The following is a 21,664-nucleotide window of genomic DNA, read 5'->3' on the forward strand; positions in this document are numbered from 1 at the left end:
AGCCGCTCCCTGCTTGAGACTGTGTTCTTGGTCCTCTTTGTAATGCACACTAGTGCAGTTAGCTCCTGGAATAGTGAAGGTTCAGGCAGCTGGGGTCCAGGAAAGACCCATGAGGCCCCGGCCCACAGACTTCTCCATCAAATGTGCTGCAACTGAGAGTCCAGACCTCATTCTATCTTGGCAGCCACGTGGGTAGCTCTGCCTTGTGTAGTTTGTCTCTTCATCTCCAATGCTTAGCACAATGCCTAACACATACATAATGAACAGGGGAAACTAATACCACTAAATCATGTGAGAAAAAAATTAAATGTACCGGCTACTGTGAATGTGTTACGTGCATTATCGTACTTCATTTAAGCAGGTACCAATACAATTTCCATTTTACAAATGAAGAAACGGGTTCAGAGAAATTAAGCAACTTCCAAAGTCACAAAGCTCTGAGCCCTCTTTTCACCGCCCAAAATACAAGGGAGAAACGTAGAGAGAAAACACCAGAAAGCAGGTAGCACACGAAGACCGACGGGCTCGTCGGAGTCAAGAAATGTGACAGGTTCCGCGCGGTCGGTAGCTGTCACACTAGTTTGTCCAACAGCTCAATTTCCGCTAAGCACAGAGCGGAAGTGCTCTTGTCGGACGCGTTTCTGATGCGCACAACCGGAAGTTTCTGTCCGCGGCTTTGCTGGGATGGGGGAGCGGCGGTAGCCGCTGCAGAGGATTCCAGGTGCGGAGGCTCTGGGGCTTAGAGGCAGATGGGGCCGTTAGGGAGACCCAAGCGGCGGGACACAGGCAGAACCCTGACCTGACCTGGGCCACTCTCCTCCTCGCGGCCCGCCTCTTCATCCCGCCCCACTTGGGCTGAAGTGGCTCTGCCTCTTGATCTGAGCCTGGTCCCTCCTCAGGCACTGACCCTTGACCTCGGGGCGCACCCCCATCAGGCGCGATGGCTACGGGCGCGGATGTGCGGGACATTCTAGAACTTGGGGGTCCAGAGGGGGATGCAGCCTCCGGGACCATCAGCAAGAAGGACATTATCAACCCGGACAAGGTAGCAGGGCCGCCGGAGAGCGTTGGGTAGCGGGAGTGAAGTGGTGGGGACGAGTGACCGCGGGAGAGAGATGATGGGGTGCTCCATGTCTAGGGAGATGGGCGGTAGAAGGTGTGACATAACGGGACAGAATATGTGTCAACCTATTCTGGGATAACCATGGGAAATGATGAGAGATGAGAGGACCAAGATAGTGTGACACTTGTGGAGTGTTGGGGTGGGGTTACCAAGTCGGTGTGATATTCTGAGAGACGGTGGGAAAGTATCTTCCACTCTTGACAGGTCAGGGCTCTACCCAGCTGAGGTGGGAGTAGGGAGGAGAATGACCGGCTCAGACTAGGGGTGCCCCTGTGAGTGGGTTTCTGCACCTTCATACTGTCGTTCTGTGTCTTTGTTCTTTGTCATAGTGTGTATGTGTTACTGTACCTGTAAGTATTGGTTTGTTCAGGGATTGAGCTGGGATAAAGAATTTTCAGGGAAGGGAGCCTAGCCTGTGGTTGCTCTCCTGTGGTTTCCCTCCTCAGAAAAAGTCCAAGAAGTCCTCCGAGACACTGACATTCAAGAGGCCTGAGGGCATGCACCGGGAGGTCTATGCACTGCTTTACTCAGACAAGAAGCAAGTATTAGAATCCCAAGTCCCCTGGCTCTGGTCTCTGACCCACCTGCAGTCCCAAACTTCTTGTTTTCTTTGCCAATTCTCTCCTGCCTCCCCTTCCCAGCTGGTGCTCCTGCTTGCTTTGTAGGAGGCGGGAGGAGCTCAGATCTCCCACCAGAACCAGACTTCCTTGCTCTGGGGTAGATCAGCAGCAACCTGGGCTCAAAGGCTCTCTCGCCTTCTGACTCTAACCTCTCACCTCCCTAAACCTTGCTGCCAGGGATGCGCCCCCACTGCTACCCAGTGACACTGGTCAAGGCTACCGCACAGTGAAGGCCAAGTTGGGTTCCAAGAAGGTGCGGCCCTGGAAATGGATGCCATTCACCAACCCAGCCCGCAAGGATGGTGCTATGTTCTTCCACTGGCGACGGGCAGCTGAGGAGGGCAAAGACTACCCTTTTGCCAGATTCAATAAGGTGAGCCACCATCATTTGGACATAGGCCAAGGTTGCTCACTCACTCTGAGCCACTCTGAGCTCTGCAGTCTCCTGTGGTTGGCTCGAGAGGCACGCTCAAGCCTTTGTTTCAACCATGGTTACCTACTCAGTCCTCGAGGCAAATACCTGTAGGGTGGGACTCTCTAGGTCTTTTCTGCCCATGGGATCCTGTCCTTTTCCTGGACCTGCTCTAGTGTTTAGTGGCTTCTCTTGGCCCTTCAAAGGCCGTTATTCCTTACAGCTGTGTCCTAGGTGCTCTACTCTTCTCACTCTACTTTCTCCTTAGTGTGTCTCATTTATCTTGTGGCTTCACTTCCCTTCTGTATGTCATTGGCTCCAACTTAGTATCTCCAGTCCAAAGCAACAGTTCCCACATATCCAATCATTGACTTAATGTCCCTTCCTGAACGCCTCACAAGTGCTTCAGACCGAGCAGGTTCCCTCTGTTCCCTACCCCCAAACCTGTTCCTCATATCAGTGAGTGGTACCACTATCCATGCAGTTGCCTAAACCAGAAACCTGGGAGTCATCCTTGACTTAGCCTCTTTTTTAGTTCTCACATTATTTCAATCCACGATGAGACAAAGAAGGCAAGGGAAGACAGATCAGAAACATGGAAGCAAATAAACTGGATTCTTTCAGATAAGAAGCATCAGTGAAACCAGGATATTAATGGGATATGACATGAGATAAAGCGTGAACTTGCAGGTGGAGGGGTGGCCTCGTTTAGACAGGGTGGTTAGGAAGGGCCTCTCTGAGATGACATTTGCGTTACACCTCAGTGATAATCAGAGTCCTACTGATTTGACTTCCATAATAAATCACGTCTTCCTGTTTTTCATCTTCTATGCCAGTTCCCTAGTCCCAGCTGAATTCTCTCTGGTCTAGATTACTGAGGCTCAGACGGAGCAGAGCCTTATCCAGACTCACCCTGCCAGTGAAAGGCAGAGCTGGGCTGGGCTAGGATTTCCTAGGCCACTGTTTAAGCCACTATACAATATGGTTTCACATTCCCTGCAGCCTGGAGCAGCCTAGACTTTGAGCCTGAAAGCACTAGGGCCTTGAACCCAGGACTCCCAAGTCCTGACTTCTTTCCCCTCAGCCGTATATCCCACAGCACCTGGAAGACCTCCCACTGAGGGCTCATAGGCTTCTCACACTCAGCACATTCAGGTGTGACCCAACATTCTCCCCCGTTCCCCAAACCAAACCTGGTTTTCTACACCTCACCACCATCCTTAGGCCACTCAGGTCCAGTGGAGGGAGAGGCTGGAGGTGTCAGATTGAGAAGCGACAACCACGAGGTGAGGCATTTGAGGCAATGGGAGGGAAGGTTGAATGAGACAATTTGAGGTGAAGACAAAAGAATATTCATTTTGCATTTAGTAAATGCCGTTCCATGCCAAGCCAAAGCCTACGCATCAAGGACACAAAAATGAATCAGACACAATAGCTGCCCTTGAGAAACTTTCCATACTGTTGGTGAGGAAGGAGTGGGAGGCACAGGCAATTACAGTTTGTGAGGATACATGCTATACTGGGAGGACCTGAAGGTCATGGAAGCTTCCTGGAGGTTAGAGCTTGAGTTGAGTCTTGGAGGATGTCACCAGATGTTATCAGGAAAGGAGTATAATGATGTTTTTCAGGCAGAGGGGACAGCATGAGCAAAGGCACAAATTGAAAAGCAGTCACAGGTATGGGATGCTGTTGATGAAGCCTAAAGCCCAGGGCAGAATGTGGTGGGAGGTGAGGCCTGAGGTCAGCAGGGGCCAAGTCAGGCAGCGCTTCCACCTAGGCTCAGCGATTTGGGCTTTGCCCTGATGTCTCGGTAGCCGCTGACTGCCTGAGTAGTGTCAGGATCACGTGTCAGTTTTAGGGGACTGTGGGGACTGTGGGTGGAGAATGAAGTTGCAGTTAAGTGAACTCATGGTCTTCTCTCCAATACTTCTCATTCCTGGGGTCCCAACCTGAATCCATGGCTCCCCAGCTGCTCTCTTGCTCAAATCAGAAACACGGGAGTCACCTTCCCTCACCCCTCACATTCAGTCGCCAAGTCCTATGGTTTTTAATCTAAAGCACTCAAATCTGTACCCTTTCTCTACCTTCCACTCGTGCTCCTTTAGTTCAGGCCTCTTCACTTCTCACCTGTATCATTTCTAAAACCTGCCAGCTGGTCTCCCAGTCTGTCACCCATGTGTCCTCACTGCTGCCGGGGTGGTCTTTGCAAAAGAGAGTCATGACCAATTTCTCCTCTCTTTAACCGTTGGCTCCAGTCACCCTCCAGACTCCTCAGTGGGGCACACAAGACACCTGTCTCGCCCTTTACTTGTTTCCCTCACGTGTCCCTAACTGCCAAGCCCGCACACATTAGGCTGCTTCTCTCTCACTCTTTGTGTTGCTCCCTCTGCCTAGGATTCTCTCCACCATCTTCCCTCATCAGTTTATTTCTGCCTGACCTTAAGACTGAACCAGGCCTTCTTTATCTCTACCCTGATCAACCCTGTCCCCAGGCTGGATTAGGTGTCACTCATTGTATCCTAGGCATATCGGTCATGGAACTCGCCACACTGTACTAAATTGTTTTTTTAGCTCTGGGAAGGTAAGGCTCCTGTCCATCTTATACCTCACCATGTCTCCAGCATACCGTTTCCCCAAAAATAAGACCAAACTAGGCAATCAGCTGTAATGCGTCTTTTGGAGCAAAAATTAATATAAGACCCGGTCTTATATTATTATATATTACATCATATTAATTATATTATACTATACTATAGTGTAACATAATATAGTATAATATATATACTATACATATATTATATATCTATAATTATATATAATAATTATATACATTATACCCTGTCTTATATTAAAATAAGACTGGGTCTTATGTTAATTTTTGCTCCAAAAGACGCATTAGAGCTGATTGTCCAGCGAGGTCTTATTTTTGGGGAAACGGTATGTCTGGCAGGCCCGTGATAAATATTTGTTGAATGAATGAATGGCTCCCTCACTTGACTGTGAGCTCCTTGAGAACAGGACTGGTTCCACAGTTCCTGAGTTTTTTAAAAATTAAATGGATTTGAAATGCATAGGAGGGATACTTAACCAAGCCTGGGCAACCGGAGACTTCCCAGAGGAGATGATACCTGAATGATAACAAGAGGATGAGAAGTTATCTAGGTAGGAGGAATGTGGAAGCGGGACGGCGTTTCAGGCAAGAAGAAAATGAGGGGGAGAGTCTGGTATGTTCCAGAAACTGCTAGTTATTTGGCTAGAACTTAAAAGTCCATGAGGGAAAATGGCTGCAGAGAGAGAGGTCTTTCACCTGTGTTCATTGATTGATTCAGTAAATATATATTGATACCTATAGAGTTCCTTACCCGTGTTGAACCTTGAAGGTAGGAAATGAACCAGACAACCCTTGCTCTTGAGGACCATGCAAATTATCTAGAAGGCACTGTTACAGTAGTGGGGAGCCTTTGAGCTTAAAAGAGGCCTGGCTGGCTGACATGATTGGATATACTTTCTAGAACAGTGCTTCTCAAATATCTGTGGTGAAGGACATTTTTAAAAAAAATTTACGATCCATCAGATTGATAAAGAGTAAAATTACAAGACAAAATACAAGTCTGTGTTTCTTCGTATTAGATTCAGCAGTGTGAGTGCTGTAAAATTGTCATAAAGGCTATTCTAAATTTCCATACTTACCATACACCATAACAGTTTGCAAACAGCACTGGTTTGTAGGCTGTCCTTTAAGTAGCCTGTTCAGAGAGATCCCATCTTAGCTGCAGAGAATTGCTTGGGGGGTGGTGGTGGTGTTAAATGGAGGCAGAGATACCCTGGGAAGCTGTTTCTCTGATCCAGGCAAACGGTGGTGTGATCTGGACTGGGATGTGGAAGTGGAGAGAGAGGTTCCAGAGGTAAAAACCACAGATTTGTGGAAGGGGAGGGGTCAAGGGTAAAGGTGGGAATTAATGATGCCTGCCTTCTGGCTTGGGCACCTGTGTTGGGTGATGGAGACACTGACTGAGATCTGGACTGGAGGAGACGTAACTCTCAGGAAGGGTGATAAGCTCAGTACTGAACATACTAAGTTTGTTTTTTAATTGAGGTATAATTGACATAACATTATTAATTTAAGGTGTATAACATGATTCAATATTTGTACATATTGCAAAATGACCACAATAAGTCTAATTAACACCTGTCACCTGAATATATTCAGTTTGAGGTGTATGTTGGATCTCCAGCAGGAGATGTCCAAGAGGCGGCTGGAATTCAGGGTCTTGAGAGCAGGCTCAGCCGCTGTGGGCTTTGATAGAGGAAACTTCCCTGGTCCAGCCTAGCACTGACTCTTCTGGGGTCTCTGACTGACAGGCCTAGCTGGTAGTGGTGCTGTCTGTCCCTGAGGGAGGTCTGGGGGACAGAGTGTGGGAGAGGGGAGGCAGGGGCATGGGCAGGGGAGCATATGTTGGGAGAAGGATTCAGGCTCCTTTTCTGTATCTCTGTATATGTACCGTGTTTCCCCGAAAAGACCTGGTCGGACAATCAGCTCTAATGCGTCTTTTGGAGCAAAAAAAACCCGGGTCTTATAGTAAAATAAGACCAGGTCTTAGATCATTAATATAATATAATATAATATAATATAATATAATATAATATAATATAATATAAATAATATATAATATATATAATATATATAATAAATATAAGATATAAAACTGGGTCTTACATTAATTTTTGCTCCAAAAGACGCACGAGAGCTGATTGTCCTGCCAGGTCTTTTTGGGGAAACACGGTGTGTGATCTTGGCCAGCTCTGTGGATGCTGCGAGTCTCACTGTCACCACAAGGTGGCAGAAGTGCTTCAGACAAGTGTTCCATAGACCTGGGGAGCCTGGGCCTTTCTCCGGAATTTAGCCATCTGCCCCACTCCAGAGCTGACCTTTGGACCCCACAGAAGCACTTACATGTGGGCCCCTCACCTTAAGTGTGGGGGCAGAAACACGTGTGCGGGTACCTGGGCTCGCAGGGGAAGTATTCCTGGAGTGCATGCAGAGGCGGGCTGCAGTCCTAGAGCCTGCCGGGGCCTCTGGTCAAGCAGTTTCTTTCCTCACTCTGGAAACACCATGTCCTCGCTGCCCTGTGCAGGGCCTCAGGCAAAAGATTTGCTTTTGTCCAGCCCAGGGATTAGCATTAAACAGGAGGGGCTGTGGTCACAGGGCGCTGGAGCCCACTGGACATGACATCACATGCCCCCACTGTCCCTCTGTGCCAGTAGACTGTGCAGGTGCCCGTGTATTCAGAGCAGGAGTACCAGCTCTATCTTCACGATGATGCTTGGACTAAGGCAGAAACTGACCACCTCTTTGACCTCAGCCGCCGCTTTGACCTTCGTTTTGTGGTTATCCATGACCGGTATGACCACCAGCAGTTCAAGGTGAGCTGGTGTTGTGCATATGCCTGACCCCCGGGCCTGACAGGCCCACTACCTTCATGCCATCCCTTCCACATGCCTGAGTGTTCATCCCCCTCCTTCCCCGCCCCCCACATACACACTCCCTGTGTCCTTATCCTCAGAAGCGTTCTGTGGAGGATTTGAAGGAACGGTACTACCACATCTGTGCCAAGCTTGCCAATGTGCGGGCCGTGCCAGGCACAGACCTCAAGATACCAGTATTCGATGCTGGGCATGAGCGACGGCGGAAGGAACAGCTGGAGCGTCTCTACAACCGGACCCCAGAGCAGGTCAGCCCCGACTCGCAAACTCCTCCGTACCGCCAAGCCCAGTGCCTCCATTTTCCATGCCTTCAACTGTCTTACCCTCGGGACGCCGTATTTCCCACTGGTTGGTACCTGTGTGCCTCCCTTCTCCCCCCGCCCATCTTACCTTTCACTGGCCACCTTCCCTGCTCTTCATAATCCTTCATCTCCCTCCTGATCTTACTTCTCAGATTCCCGCACAGACAACCCAGTGTCCCTTCAGCTCCCTGTCTAACCTCACTCCTGTGTGTCTACATACTTCCTAGCCTCTCTCTCGCCCAGGTGGCCGAGGAGGAGTACCTGCTACAGGAGCTGCGCAAGATTGAGGCCCGGAAGAAGGAGCGGGAGAAGCGCAGTCAGGACCTGCAGAAGCTGATAACAGCGGCAGACACCACTGCAGAGCAGCGGCGCACCGAACGCAAGGCCCCTAAGAAGAAGCTTCCCCAGAAAAAGGAGGCTGAGAAGCCGGTGTGGAGACTAAGTCAGCCCAGCTCAGGGTGGAGGGGCTGCCTGGCACAGCGGACCCCTGGTGGAGGGCTCTGAGAGCACCCAGAGCTGGCAGGGTGCCGGGACTAATACTGGGCCCTCTCTGTGACACCTCAGTTTCCATAATTCCTCCCCAGGCCGTTCCTGAGACTGCAGGCATCAAGTTTCCAGACTTCAAGTCTGCAGGTGTCACGCTGCGAAGCCAACGGGTATGTTTGTCACCTCCTTCAACGTTTTTGGGCCCTGGGTGCTCTGCGGCCTGAATGTAGGCCACAGGCCTGGAGCTGTAGGAGAGGTTGTGTCATGTGCCTCAGCTAGAGGTGGCCTCGGGGAGGGGGCCAGGTTGAGGTCACAACTTGACTATGTTCCACTTGCTGGCTATTTCCTTTTCTGACTCAGAGATGTCTCCAGGGGTTAACTTCTCTTCCAGTCCCCCACTGCCTTTAGTCCCCTTCATCCTAAGTTGTTGTGGGGGATAGGTCTTAGCTGCTGGGTCATTGCAGATGAAGCTGCCAAGCTCTGTGGGACAGAAGAAGATCAAGGCCCTGGAACAGATGCTGCTGGAGCTGGGTGTGGGTGAGTGTGGAGGCTGGGCCCCACAGGATGTACCCCCCCCCGACCCCCGCCGAGGCTGTGGATAAAGGCTGGGGGAGGGCAATTCTTCCATCACACCTCTGCTGTCCCTGCCTTCTGCCGACCCACCTTAGAGCTGAGCCCCACGCCCACGGAGGAACTGGTGCACATGTTCAACGAGCTGCGGAGTGACCTGGTGCTGCTCTATGAGCTCAAGCAGGCCTGTGCCAACTGCGAGTACGAGCTACAGATGCTGCGGCACCGTCACGAGGCCCTGGCCCGGGCTGGCGTGCTGGGAGGCCCGGCCACGCCCGCTTCCGGCCCGGCCCCGGCCTCTGCTGAGTCAGCAGTACCTGAACCCGGTCTCGGCCCTGATTCCACTAAGGACACCATCATTGACGTGGTGGGCGCACCTCTCACGCCCAACTCGGTAAGAGCCTGGACAGCCTGGGAGAGTGCGAACTGGCCCTGCGTGTGAGCAGCGCACATGCGTGTACAGGCATCCCTCTATTGTCTGCAGTGGAAATTGTCACTCTGACAGGTTCCGAGACAGGGTGGGATTGGGTGGCCCGTGGGTATCATATCACCTTCCCTGAACCAGGGCTCAGGGGCCATTGACCGCAATACCTTCTGTGTCTCCTCAGAGGAAGCGACGGGAATCGGCCTCCAGCTCCTCTTCTGTGAAGAAAGCCAAGAAGCCGTGAGGGGCCACATGGGGCATGGGTGCTGCTGCTGTGTAAATAGAGCTGCTTAGTTGCACTGGGTTGCTTCCTTTTCCTTCCTACCACTTCTGATGCCCCTGGCTGGGGTGGGTGGGGGTGGGTGTCACCACACCCACTGCTACGGGAGCCCATAGCAGCCCTCTGACCACTAACCACTGCCAGTGCTGCCCAAGCACCCGTGCCTAGGAACACCCGTGGTTCTACACTCCAGATGGTTCTCACACAGCAGTGGCCTCAGATACCAGCAGCTTCAAACAGCCTCGTGCTCAGTTAGTTCCGCAGGCCCTGTGCATATTCATGGAGGCTATAGCACAGGTGCTCCACTGCCCACCAGCTGCACTGGTGGACTTGCGCAGAGAGCAGCCTGGAACATACTCTAAGCCCTACACTTCCGGACGGCGTCAGGCACAGCATACCTGGTTCACGTGCATGCGCCCGTGTGCACACACACACACAGGGCCTCATTTCCCCGACTTTATTCAGTGGCACGTTCACAGCGGGGATGGGATAGACACAGGGTGGGGCCTGATCTGTCCTGGAGCCCTGGGGGCACCGCACACCATGCACTACGGATGGGAGGGGGCACAGGGGGGCTTAGTGGCCCCAGCAGAAGCCTGTGTACCAGGGAAGAGGTGGTGAGAACCTGGGTCCCCCTAGCCCAGGCCCACAGTGGGAGGGGCTAATAACTGGGCTGAGGTTGAGGGGTAGGGGTGGGGGGCACAAAGTGTCTGCTCCAGAGAGGCCAAGTGGCCAAGCCCTTAGCTAGGGCACAAGCCCACAGGGCAGGCTGGGGGACACTCTGGACTCAGAGCTGTGCCACTCTCCCTTTTCCTCTCTGGTGAGGGAGAGGAGGGTTCTGGGCTGGGCCAAGCAGCTACCCTGTCCTGTCCCATCCCGTCCTCGGCCAATCAGAATGGCTTTGATGTCTGCTTGAAGATGAAGCCTCGATACGCAAGTGTCTTCATGATGTTGGCAATGTTCTTGCAGTCATCTAAAAAGAGGAAGAGAAAACATTTAGATGGGCCTAGGTCCTTCCCCTCCATGCCCATGGGTGCTCTTACATGGGAGGGGGTGGGAAGGAGGGTCAGATTCGGGGGCCATAGACTAAACCAAGGGGTCCCATCCCCTGGTGGCAGCATCTCCAGTTTTAGGTTGGGCTGGGTGATGCTGGCCCGGCAGGAAGCCTGGTCTCAATGCTTCCCAGTCCCATAATTCATGCTGGAAATTGGCCGGCGTGTCCCGCCCCGGCCCCAGTGGTGATATATGGGCGCCGTCGCAGTAAGAAAAAGGCAGAGTAAATGTGTAATTTCTCCCTTGACGGCCCCCGGCCGCTGGGCGATCCTTCTTGTTGCTGCCGCATGGGGACGGCCCGTCCGCCACACTCCGTCTTCCCGCCACCCGCCTTGATGTCTCCATTTCATTACTGTGCAGCCATTCATCATGCCCATGGCCAGGGTGACTTTGCCGGCACTTGTGTGTGTGTGTGAGATGTGGCCCAGGCCATAATCACTGGTGATGAGGCACAAACCTTGGCACTTTTGGGCCAGGGCCCTGGGAAACACCTGCCCTGTATCCCAGGCTTACGTGCTCAAACCACCACCTGCCTGGGTACCTGCTCCTGTGCAGCCCCAGACCAGTAGAGAGGGTCCAAGTTTGTGGTCCCTGAATGTCCTGGCCAGCAGCCTTCTGCTGGATACGCCTCAGCCCAAGCCCTGCCTCTCCCATCTGAGTAGTCTCAAAGCTAGTGCTGGTCAGGCTTTAGCCCTGTCTGGCCAAATCTCAGGTTAAATATGTCTGTCTGCCAGACCCTGTCATAGCAGGTTCACTGGTACTGGCCCCCATGAGAAACTCCATGCTCAAAACTGTCCTAGAACCCTGGTGGCCGCAGAAACAGGTACTCGGGTCTCAGAATCATGCATGTGGGCCAGAACTTGTTCTGTCACCACCAGCAGGAGGGACAGCTGCTCAGAGCTTGTCCCACTATCAAGCCTAGGACAGAAATGGCCCAAGTACTGGGTTTTTCTGTTCCACCATCTAAAGCAGCCACAACTCCCCATCCCTTCACCTGCCTCTCCTCCCATACCTCTCCCACCTCCCATAGATGGCCCTCAGCCACCACCAGCCCTCATGGGATCGATGCTGGGATGGCAAAAGTATTGTACATCGATGTCATAATCAGGTGTGTGTGGGGGAGTGGTAAGGTCAAGGTGGGGTCAGGAGGCCTCTGCCGTTGTCAAGGACCAACCCCTCTCACTGAGTTCCCCAGCTCGCCCTTGCCAGGACCTTAGACTAGGAAAGGGGACCCACCAGAGCTAGAACAGGGCTGCAGGAGCAGCCATCGTCTGGTCAGTCCAGGGCCTGTATCATTAGCCAGACACTAGCTCTGCAGCCGCTGCTTAGGCCAGACCAGTCATCCAGGGTCATCTCACAGAGCTCAACATGAACGTACTCAACATGAACGTACCCACAATGGATGTGGGCATGGAGGTGACCCAGGACACCTTGTTCCTCCAGGGACTCAGGAAGTCATGAGGTCTGGTCTGAGGCAGAACAGAGGGAAGACAGATGGGTGGGCAGTGGCGGCCATGGCAACTCCAGACGTGACCCATCCCCGTGGTTTATGGGCCGGACACGCGCCCCGCTCAGCTGAGGCCCCATCATTTGTCTCCCTTAGTGTGTATGCCTGTGCCGTGGGGGTAGAGGGTGGAGGGAGGAGGCTGCGACAGGAGGAGCAAGGCAGCTGACAGGGAAGGGAATGGGGCAGGAAGAGGTGTGCAGGAGGGGTGGGTGTGGGAATCGGGCAGGAAGGGCCCCGGAATGCGGAGGGTTTGACAGGGCCCAGGTGCTATGATGGCACGGTCAGAGGGACTCTCACAGGGTGATTTTCTTCCCAAGTGTCTGGCCTTGTCAGGGTACCTCCAATTCTTCCTGTCTTTTGCACTCTGGGGACCATGGCCGCTCTGCATATTAAGAATAAGTCCCCTCGTTATCTGCAATTACCCAGCAGCCACACACCTCATTTCTTCCAGCAGAAAAGAAAATTAGTTTTCTATTGACTTCATCTGGCTCCTCCCTCATTGCTGGATAAATCGCTCAATCTGCCTCCCCTGGCCCTAGTGGAAGTGCCCAGCCCCTCCCCCTAGGCCACCAGCCGTCCAGTGGGCGAGCACTGGCCTCCCCCCTGTGCCTGGCCCTGAGCTGGGAGAAGGTCCATGTGCCCTAGTCTCTCCTTGACCTCTCCCCACTCTACACACGATATGGCTTCATCCACCTCTGGAGCTGCGGCTACCCCTGAAGTTCACCGACTCCAGCATGGACCTCTCCTGAGCTCCAGACCACAGATCCTCTGGAACCAAATCTCTTTCTAGATAGCCATACAAACTCAAAATGTCCAGTAATGAACTAATTTTCTTCCCCAAGCTTCTTTACTCCCCTGTGTTCTCCATCCCAATGAATGGTATCCCCAAATGCACAAACAAGAAACCTGAGAGTCAGGGCTTTTCTCCCTCACTCCCCAAATCTAATCAAGCGTTAAGTACAGATTTTATCTTATCTCCTGTCTAAGCATCTACATCCTTTCATCTAGCAGCCACCCCCTGGCCAGACCCCACCATCTCTTGCTTTTATAGTAATATCCCCTTTCTTTCCCCTCTAATCCATTCTCTTGCAGCCAAAGTGAGCTTTCTTATACAAATCTGATCGCATCCTTTCCTCTTTAAAGTCCCTTAAGTAGTTCCCCTTGCCCTCAGTTTCAAATCTACACTCTTTAATATGACTTAAAGGCCCTGCAACAACGGATCCCTGCTGTGTCGTCTCACCTCTGCCACTCTCTGCTCTCAACCCCTCATCTCTCAGAACCACTTACTATTTTCCAAAAATGACAAAGTGGGTTTTGGAGTCAGGCCGGTTTCTAGTCTTAACTTCGCCCCCGGGTTGTGTGTCTGGTAGCAAGTGCTTAGTTTCTCGGAACTGCAGGTGCCTCACTCGCGGTGCTACTGGATGCTGCCTCTGTTACTGTGAGGGCTGGACAGGTGATGCACCCACACCACTGGCTACATGCTCTCTGTTTGGAATGCCTCCTCTCTTCTTGAAGGGAAAGCAAGGGTGCTAGTTTCCTGGAGGATCAGCCATGAGAAAGTGTATACTGTATAATCTACGGCAAAGACCACACAGGGGCCGGCACACTTGATAAAACCAATTGTCCTTCACTCCACCAATTCTGACTGACTATGGGGCCTGTTTACTGGGGCTTATGGAGTCTAACTTGTTGCAGCTGGTCCACTGCAATGAAGAAAAGAGAGACCCAGATTGGGGGAGACACTTGCTCTAGTTCAGCCAGCAAGTCAGTGGGATAGCAGCTATGGGTTTTCAGCACAGGCTCTTTTTCCAGCTCTTGAAGTCTTCCAATAGTCAGTGCAACCTACTGATCAGGTTAAACAGTCAATGGCAGTTACAAAAGGAGAAAACTGGGCAGAGGCACAGCGACAGACCTGGGTCTTTCCTTTTCTCTCCTAAGTACATTCCTAATCTTGATTAGTTGTTTTCCCAGATCTATAAACTCCTTTCTCAAGGGTCCTATGATGGGTTATGATGGAACCATTTAAAAGTTCTCTATATTACTTCCTTTTTTAAAAAAATTAAAGTTTATTGGGTGGGTGACAACTGTTAGTAAAGTTACATAGATTTCAGGTGTACAATTCTGTAATACATTATCTGTATCTCACATTGTGTGTTGATCTGGGTCTTTCAATAGGCCATAAGTTCAGAGAGAGACAGCAGCAAGGTGAGCGTGGTGACATGGCCTCTCAGAGTCCTCTGCTTGAAGCCCTGGGGCCACCTGGGTCAGCAGCCCTAACTTCTGGCACCTCTCACTGAGCTAATGAGACGAGCCTGAAGCTGTTATGGGGTGCGGGATGGGAGGGGGTGGGCCACAGCCTTGTGCTCACATTGGAGGTTTCCAAGAGTGCAACCACCTGAGGCTGCCACGTCCAGTTAGCTGCACTTGTTTGGAAATTGAATGGTAGAAGACAGAAGCAGAGCTTGAGCCGGGGCCACCCTCAGGAGGGAAGGAGCCCATGGAAACTTGGAGGGCCATTCATTCATGTGCTCATTCATTCAGCAAACACACACTGACCCCTTCTGTGTGCCGGCACCTCGTTCAGTCCGAGGATCAGGAAACTGTCCCTGGGAGGACGAAGTTAAGCAGTGTCTGAGGGGCATGTGGGAGGGGGCTAGCCAGCGAGTTAGGGTTGGAGTGGGGGTGATATCCTCAGCACAGTGAACAGCACAGACACATTCTGGAGGAGAAATGTGGAGTGTCCAAAAATAATGAAGTTCACCAGGTGGTGGTGGTGATGAAGCCTCAGATGCAGGGGAATGGCAAGAGATGAAGCTGGTGAGGAAACCCTGAAAAGCCCTGAATACTAAGGTAAGGAGACTAAGATTTTATTATTCTGGGAATGATGGGGAGACAATCACATGTTTAAGGAGGGGCATGACAGGACCAAATCTGTGTTTCAAAATGATCATTTGAGGATCAGAGGGGTGAACCCTAAGGCAGAGACACCAATTAGCAGAGGGTACTATTGTCCAGGCCAGAAATGGTGGCCCAGAAAGAGGCCAGTGGTAGTGGAGGGGGAGACACTGGTGGTGTGCAGAGTGGATGGAGGAAAGAGAGTTTTTAGGAAAGAGAATGAGCAAGCCGTACCAGGGGATCGGGAGGACGAGAAGAGGGAGGAGTCTAGGAGCTTAGTGCCGCTCACTGATATAAGGCAAACCAAGAGGAGGTGCAGGTTTCGGGCAGTGATGAACTTGGCTCTGCAGGGGTTAAGTATGAGCTTCCTATGGGACATCTAACTGCATCAGGCATTTCCTTTATGGCTTTGTGTCTTGCTTAAAAAGGCTTTCCCTACCCCAGTGTTACTAGAAAACTATCATATATTATTCTAATACTTTCAGTTTTTATATTTAACTTTTTAAACTATCTGGAATTTATTTTTGTATATGGTAAGAAATAGAGGATCTAACTATTTTTTCCCTAGTGGATAACCAGGTGCCCTATCACCACTGATTGAACTGTCCACACTTTCCCCACCTTTTTGAAATGGCGCCTCTATCATATTTGTACTTACCATACACGGGTCTGTTGGAGCCAGGAAAGAGAATGAATGTGAAATGATCAAAGAGGCAAACTGGATTGGGGGGACATCAGGGGCAGTAGGGTGACAAGCTGCTGACCTTATGAGGCTATGAGGCAGTGTGGCCCAAAGAAAGATTCGGACACAACCGGAGGCCTCCTGCCTAAGAAGCTCAGCCTGGTAACACACCTGCTTAGTGATCTCCAGGAGCTGGGAAGGAATGAGGCCAGGACCCATGGAGCACGGATGCAAAGATGGGTTGGAGAGAACAGTGCAAGGAGCGGGAACCATGGGAAGGATGAGAGAGAGCAAGAAGCCTGGGTGTGTCGACACTCTAGAAGCTTGTTTTGTCGCCACATTTTTCTGTTTGTCTTTTGGACATCTTGGCAGCAGCACGCCTCCGAGCAGAGGGCCAGTAAGTCAATCCTAGTCTGCTTAACATAGGATTACCAGATTAAATGTCTCCAGCCCCCCATGGGACACACTTATACTAAAAAATTATTTGTTGTTTATCTCAAATTTGAATTTAACTGGTGTCTTATATTTTTATTTGCTAAATCAGCAACTCTGTGCTGGGGTAAAGCATCTCAAGCTACAGCGGGGTGCAGTTCAGGATATAATAGCACATGGTAGCCCAGAGGGAAAATGGAAGGGGTCAAGGCAGTGAATTCAGGACTGAACCAGCAGAGGGCCCCTGTATATCCTTACATTCTGGGTTCGAATCCAAACTCTACCATTTAATTGAACTTGAGCAAGTTACTGTACTTTATTTAACCTTAACCTTTCTGTGTTTTGATTTCTTCTCTAAAATGGGAATAAAAATGATAATCAGCAATTACTTCCCTCAAAAGGTTGTTAAAAAGATGAAGTGAGTTTTTATTTGTAAAATGCTTAAAACAATGGCTGGGTTAGTCATTACTATTACTGTTATCCCAATAACACCCAATAATACTAGTTATTCCAGTAGTAACACCCTGATATTCCCCAACCCCTTGTTTCTTGTCCCAGACCTGGCCCACAGTCCCCTGGGCCGCCGGACAGCGCCATCCACCCGACACGACCCCCTCAGACATAGACTACATCTCTCCACAGACACCACTCCCATAGCTCTCTTCCCCTCCCCCAAGACAGGGCCCTTATAGCCTCAACTCCAAAGTGACCCCTTCTTCAGAGCCCCCCCTCACTCCCCTCCATCCCACCGAGGTGCCTGGAGGTGCCACAGGGCTGATGGTGAAGGATGACGGTGGTTCTACAATAAGGGGAAAAGGCAATTTCATCTTGATTAGCAGGCGATTTCTCTCTCCATAATAAGCGCGCTCCAAATAATTAGCGTGTTTTACGTAATAATGAAATTACAGAAATGCAGTCCACTTATTCAAACAACTCACCATTACCATATTTTTAAATATTAGACTTAATTAGAGTTTATCACTTCAGAGAAGTATGCGGACCGAAGATGTTTTTAAAAAAATCCTCATAAAGTGTTTATTAAGCGCTGGTAAAGCTGGGATAATGATGTGTTTGGAAATTAAGGCAATCAAACACTTACCGCTGCTCCTGGAGGCCGGGCATGGAAATGAGGCCATTACACGCCCATTACCCGCCAGCTCACAGCCACTTGGGGGGCGGGGAAAGGATGCTCCTGGCCGAGAGGGCAGGGTGCCAGGAACTGCCTGTGCCAACATCCCACAACAGCCTGACCAGTGAGTGCAGCATCAAAGCCCTCAGGTCACTTGTATCACATTTGGCCACCAGGAGCCCAACTCAGACTTGGCCTGACAAATGACTAGATTGGTCCCAAACGCCAAAGAAGACACCCAAGATCAAGCCTGATCCAGACTCCCAGGCCTGGCAGGATATGCCAACTCCATTCAAACCCCAGTACAGAGTGGGACAGAAGCTACGTTGGGCAGCCAGACGTCAGTGAGAAGAGGTGGAGGCTGAGCAAGCTGTAGACCCGGAGCAGGTGACCACTCCTCACTCTGGGCCACACAGCAAGGGCGGCTGGAGTGGCAGGGAAGGGGCCAGGAGGAAGCTGGGGAACTGAGCCGGGGGCCAAAGATGCCACGGAGATAGGGGCCAAGCTCAGAACACACCTGGGGACAGACGTGGATCGGGAAAGCAGGCAAGAGGGTGGCAGGAGAGGGGCTGGTGGCTCCAGGCCCCATTTATCCCAGTGAATAACTAATTCCAGAATTTATAGTGCCGGGTTTTTGTTCTGTGGCCATTTATATCTGCAAGGGGAGGAAATGAAGAGGCAGCGCGGACGCCACATCTTTCTGTGTTATTGCTTGTCTGCCATTTGCAAATCATTATTAATTGTGGGCCCTGGTGGCGGCCCGGGCGGGGGCCGGGCTGGGTACATCCACATAGCTCTTCATCAAGGACCCCAGCCGCTGCCCCAGAGAGCCAATTACCCCGCCCTGATTGGGATCAGATAAAGAGGGAATTTTTACAAATTAGGGAATAAATAGAATTTCCACACAGGGCGCGGGCAGGACCTGAGAGGCTGTAATGAAAAACCATCCGTCACCATCAGCGGCCTGGGCACGAAGCCCCGGTGGCTCCCTCCCCTTGTGGGCCCGCCCTAATGCTCAGGGGCCTGGGCGGACAGGTCTGAGGATACCCTCAACCTCACCAAGGCCCAGAAGCAGGGAGAAGAGTTCCCTGGTGGGGGGCATGTACCCTTTGGGCTGAAGAGGCCTAGGCCCCTGCTTGGCACTCTCCTGAGTGCTGTCTCTCCCTGTCCCTGTCTGCCTCTCCCTCAGGGTCTTGACAAGGAAGAGAATGAGGCAGTCCTGAGAAAGGCCAGAGTTGGGGACCACAGGGCCAAGACTACATCCCTGCCCCTCCAGCTATGGCAGCCCTAGGGCAGAGCCCCAGCCCCGTGGACCACTCACTCTGGGCTCCCATTAGCGCTCCTCCCCTTGGATCATTAAATATGTATATCTTATTACACGCCTTGTTAGAGTATCGAGCTCTATTGACTGATGATAAATCCTGAGCCTCGTCCTGGCCATAAATTTATCTGGAGATGATGAAGACTCAATAATCTAGTCAGGCAGATAATATCATCGGGCCTTAAAAAAGATCATTACATTATATGTCAGAATTAAAAGTGAAATACGCCGTAGTAACAGGGCGGCTGCTCTGGCTATTACAACGGGTGCCATCTCTCCTACTCGTTCCTCCTAGCTAAAGCCCTATTCAGGTAGAGGGGCCAAGAAGCCTCCTCCTCCTCCTGGCTCTGGGGATACCACAGCTGGAAGTGCCAGAGGAGAGCCAGATAACGTAAGGCCACCAGAAGGAGCGGGGTGCGGGGGGAAGGTGGCTACTGAGACCAGCTGGTCTCATTTCCTCATCTGCCATACCTGGTAGCCACCTCTGCCCCAACCAAACTTCTACCTTAACCTGTCCCTAAGGAATCTCCTGAGGGACTGTCTTCTGGAGGTCCTGGAGTGGCTCCAACAGGAAGGTGACAGGGCCTTACCTGCTCCTGAATGGCCTGACCGACCAGAGCATATTCTTTCCAAAACGGGGACACTGGGGTACAGAGCTTAGGCTCCTTGCCTGTGCTGCCCCAGGCACCTGTGACCCATGTGCCAGCAGCCTAGCTGGAGCCTCTCTCGTGAGCATGTGCTATCAGTCTAGGGCCTTTCCTTCCCGGGAGACCTGCCTGTCACGGCCTCTGCATCCCGTCCTTTGAGAACCTTGCTGCCAGTCCCTTGGGTCTTTGACCTCGGCACTAATGACCTTGCCCGTTGTTCCTTATTTCCACCATTTCTACAGTCATACCCTCAACCTTTTTAATACCCTCCACTTCTCTTCCTTTGAAATGTTCAATTCAAATATTCCTAGTTTCTGACGATAATATACTTTCATCTCACTTCCCCTTTTTCCCTGTCCCCTTTGGACTGCTTACCCAGCAGCCCTTCCCCTGCTGCCAAGCTCATGTGACCAGGGTGAATGCTCCGTGGTCTGAGCCATTCCTGGTGACCCTATCCTCTTGTGAGTCATTGAGTTAGGGGTAGCCACGTGCTCTAGTTACTGGATAGGAGGGTAAGTTGGCTAAAAGACCTTTAGGGAAAATTTCTTCACCCTTAAGAAGAGAAGCACAAGGGGAAACAGCCCTTTATATTCTGCTAGATATTTTCATATCTGCACATAAAAGAACAACAACAACAACAACAAAAGGAAAAATTCTGAGTCCTTGATGTCACTGCAGAGATTCTGAATCAACTGTAGGATGAACTTACCTCCCAACTTTTGTGAGGTAATAAATCCTCTCACTATTTAAGATATTTTAAATTGGGTGTTCTTTTTCTGGTAGCCAAAAGCACACTAACTGATACTGAATGTAGAGGCAGAAAAGAGGAGGACATAACAAATGAACCCTACAAGTAAACCTGGCTGAATGGAGGAGGTCGGGCAAAGGCCAATGAGGACACTGCTATTTCTGGCTGGGAAAATGGTAATCCTTACTATGTTCTCTGTACATTTGACCAAATTGTTTCCTGCTATATCTCAGGATACATGCCATGTTACTAAAAAGGCTAAAAGAATGGAGTTTAGATGGGAACCCATGTGAAAGCAGAGAAGGGAGAAAATACAACTTCCCTAAGAAAGGCTTTCTATGTCCGTGGCTTGCAATCCAAGCCCCACAGCTCCACAAAGTCATGAGAGATGTGGGCTGCTTCTTTCTGCCCTGCCCTTCTCAGCATGTTGTTTTTAATTTGCAAGTTATCTCATGGTCTAAACTGGCTGCTGGAGCTCCAACCATCACATCCACATTTTACAAGAGCAAAATGGAAAAAGCAAGAATAATGTACTGTCCGGCTGAGTCACTTCAAGTATTGTTCCTGGAGGTCCCACATGACACTTCCTGTCATCTCACTGGACAGAACTCAGAGACATAACCATATCTAACTAGATGAGAAACTACAAAAAACCAGTCTTTGAACTGGGTACACGCTGTTGTCCCTAATTACACAGGGGCTCCCATTTAGTGAGGAAGAAGGACAATGGACATTGGGTGTGGACCACGCAGTTTCTGTCCTAGCAACGTAACTGATCCACCTTACTTCAAAGCTTGGATTCCATGGTCCATCGTTTCAACTCTTTCTTGCCAATATTCTCAACTCTCTTGCTCCCATTTCCTTCTATCACCCTTGCCTGGAAAAGCCCAAACTCTGCCTTCTCTATGCCTGCATCTGGGTTGAGTGTGATTAGAGAAAAATCACAACCATACAGATTCATGCCATTCACAAAACCATAGTCATCAACCTCAACTAGGGGTGTACAACTACCCAATCGGTCAGTACGCACGCTCTCTCTCCCCCCAGTGACAATCTCAGATTTTCTTCATCTCCCACGATCTCAGATCCCCAACCCTGAACGTCACCCTGACCTCGTCACCCACACACTCGTCTCCTACTTCACAGGAAATACAGAAGCCACCCTCCTGCATCTGCTCTAGTTCTCTCTTAGCCTGTTACAAGAGAGGACCCATCTTGATGTCACTTCTAAGACTCATTCCTCTACTCCATCTGGGTTCTGGAGTCCAACCCTACTGCCTTTTCAGGGGGCCTTACATTGTAAGTAACCCCTTTCAGTCTGATGCAGCTTCAATTGTTCCTTCTGCACTGGTTCCTTCACATTAGCATGTAAACATATTAGATCTCTCCCATCTTGAAAAACAACTTCCCTTTAACTCCCCTTTCCATGTGGCTGGTACCCAATCTCTCTCCCTTTCACAGCCAAATTTCAGAGCTGTTAACACTCATGGTCTCATTTCATCACCCACCCTGCAGTCTGAATTCCCTTGCCATCGCTTTACCAAACTGC

General features: G+C 50.8%; 2 protein-coding genes across 8 annotated transcripts in view; one reads left to right on the forward strand and one right to left on the reverse strand.

Moving 5' to 3' along the window:
* Positions 1–634: 634 nt before the first annotated feature.
* Positions 635–9,720, forward strand: DMAP1 (DNA methyltransferase 1 associated protein 1). The gene is made up of 11 exons (XM_019751170.2): positions 635–721; positions 900–1,045; positions 1,570–1,661; positions 1,921–2,116; positions 7,421–7,579; positions 7,720–7,887; positions 8,185–8,370; positions 8,526–8,597; positions 8,892–8,964; positions 9,096–9,391; positions 9,606–9,720. Exons 2-11 carry the CDS (start codon positions 941–943, stop codon positions 9,663–9,665), a joined length of 1,407 nt encoding a protein of 468 aa, XP_019606729.1. The 5' UTR covers positions 635–721; positions 900–940; the 3' UTR covers positions 9,666–9,720.
* Positions 9,721–10,143: 423 nt separating this feature from the next.
* The window catches only part of ERI3 (ERI1 exoribonuclease family member 3), a 122,556-nt gene continuing 111,035 nt past the window's right edge, over positions 10,144–21,664 (reverse strand). For all 7 annotated transcript variants that reach the window (XM_019751164.2, XM_019751163.2, XM_074334604.1 and 4 more), the window contains one exon: positions 10,144–10,674. In XM_019751164.2, coding sequence (XP_019606723.1) covers positions 10,592–10,674 — 83 coding nt within the window. In that variant the 3' untranslated portion in view covers positions 10,144–10,591. The remainder of the gene's footprint in view (positions 10,675–21,664) is intronic.

The sequence above is a fragment of the Rhinolophus sinicus genome, linkage group LG06 (genome assembly GCF_036562045.2).
Source record: "Rhinolophus sinicus isolate RSC01 linkage group LG06, ASM3656204v1, whole genome shotgun sequence".
NCBI classification, from domain to species: Eukaryota; Metazoa; Chordata; class Mammalia; order Chiroptera; family Rhinolophidae; genus Rhinolophus; species Rhinolophus sinicus.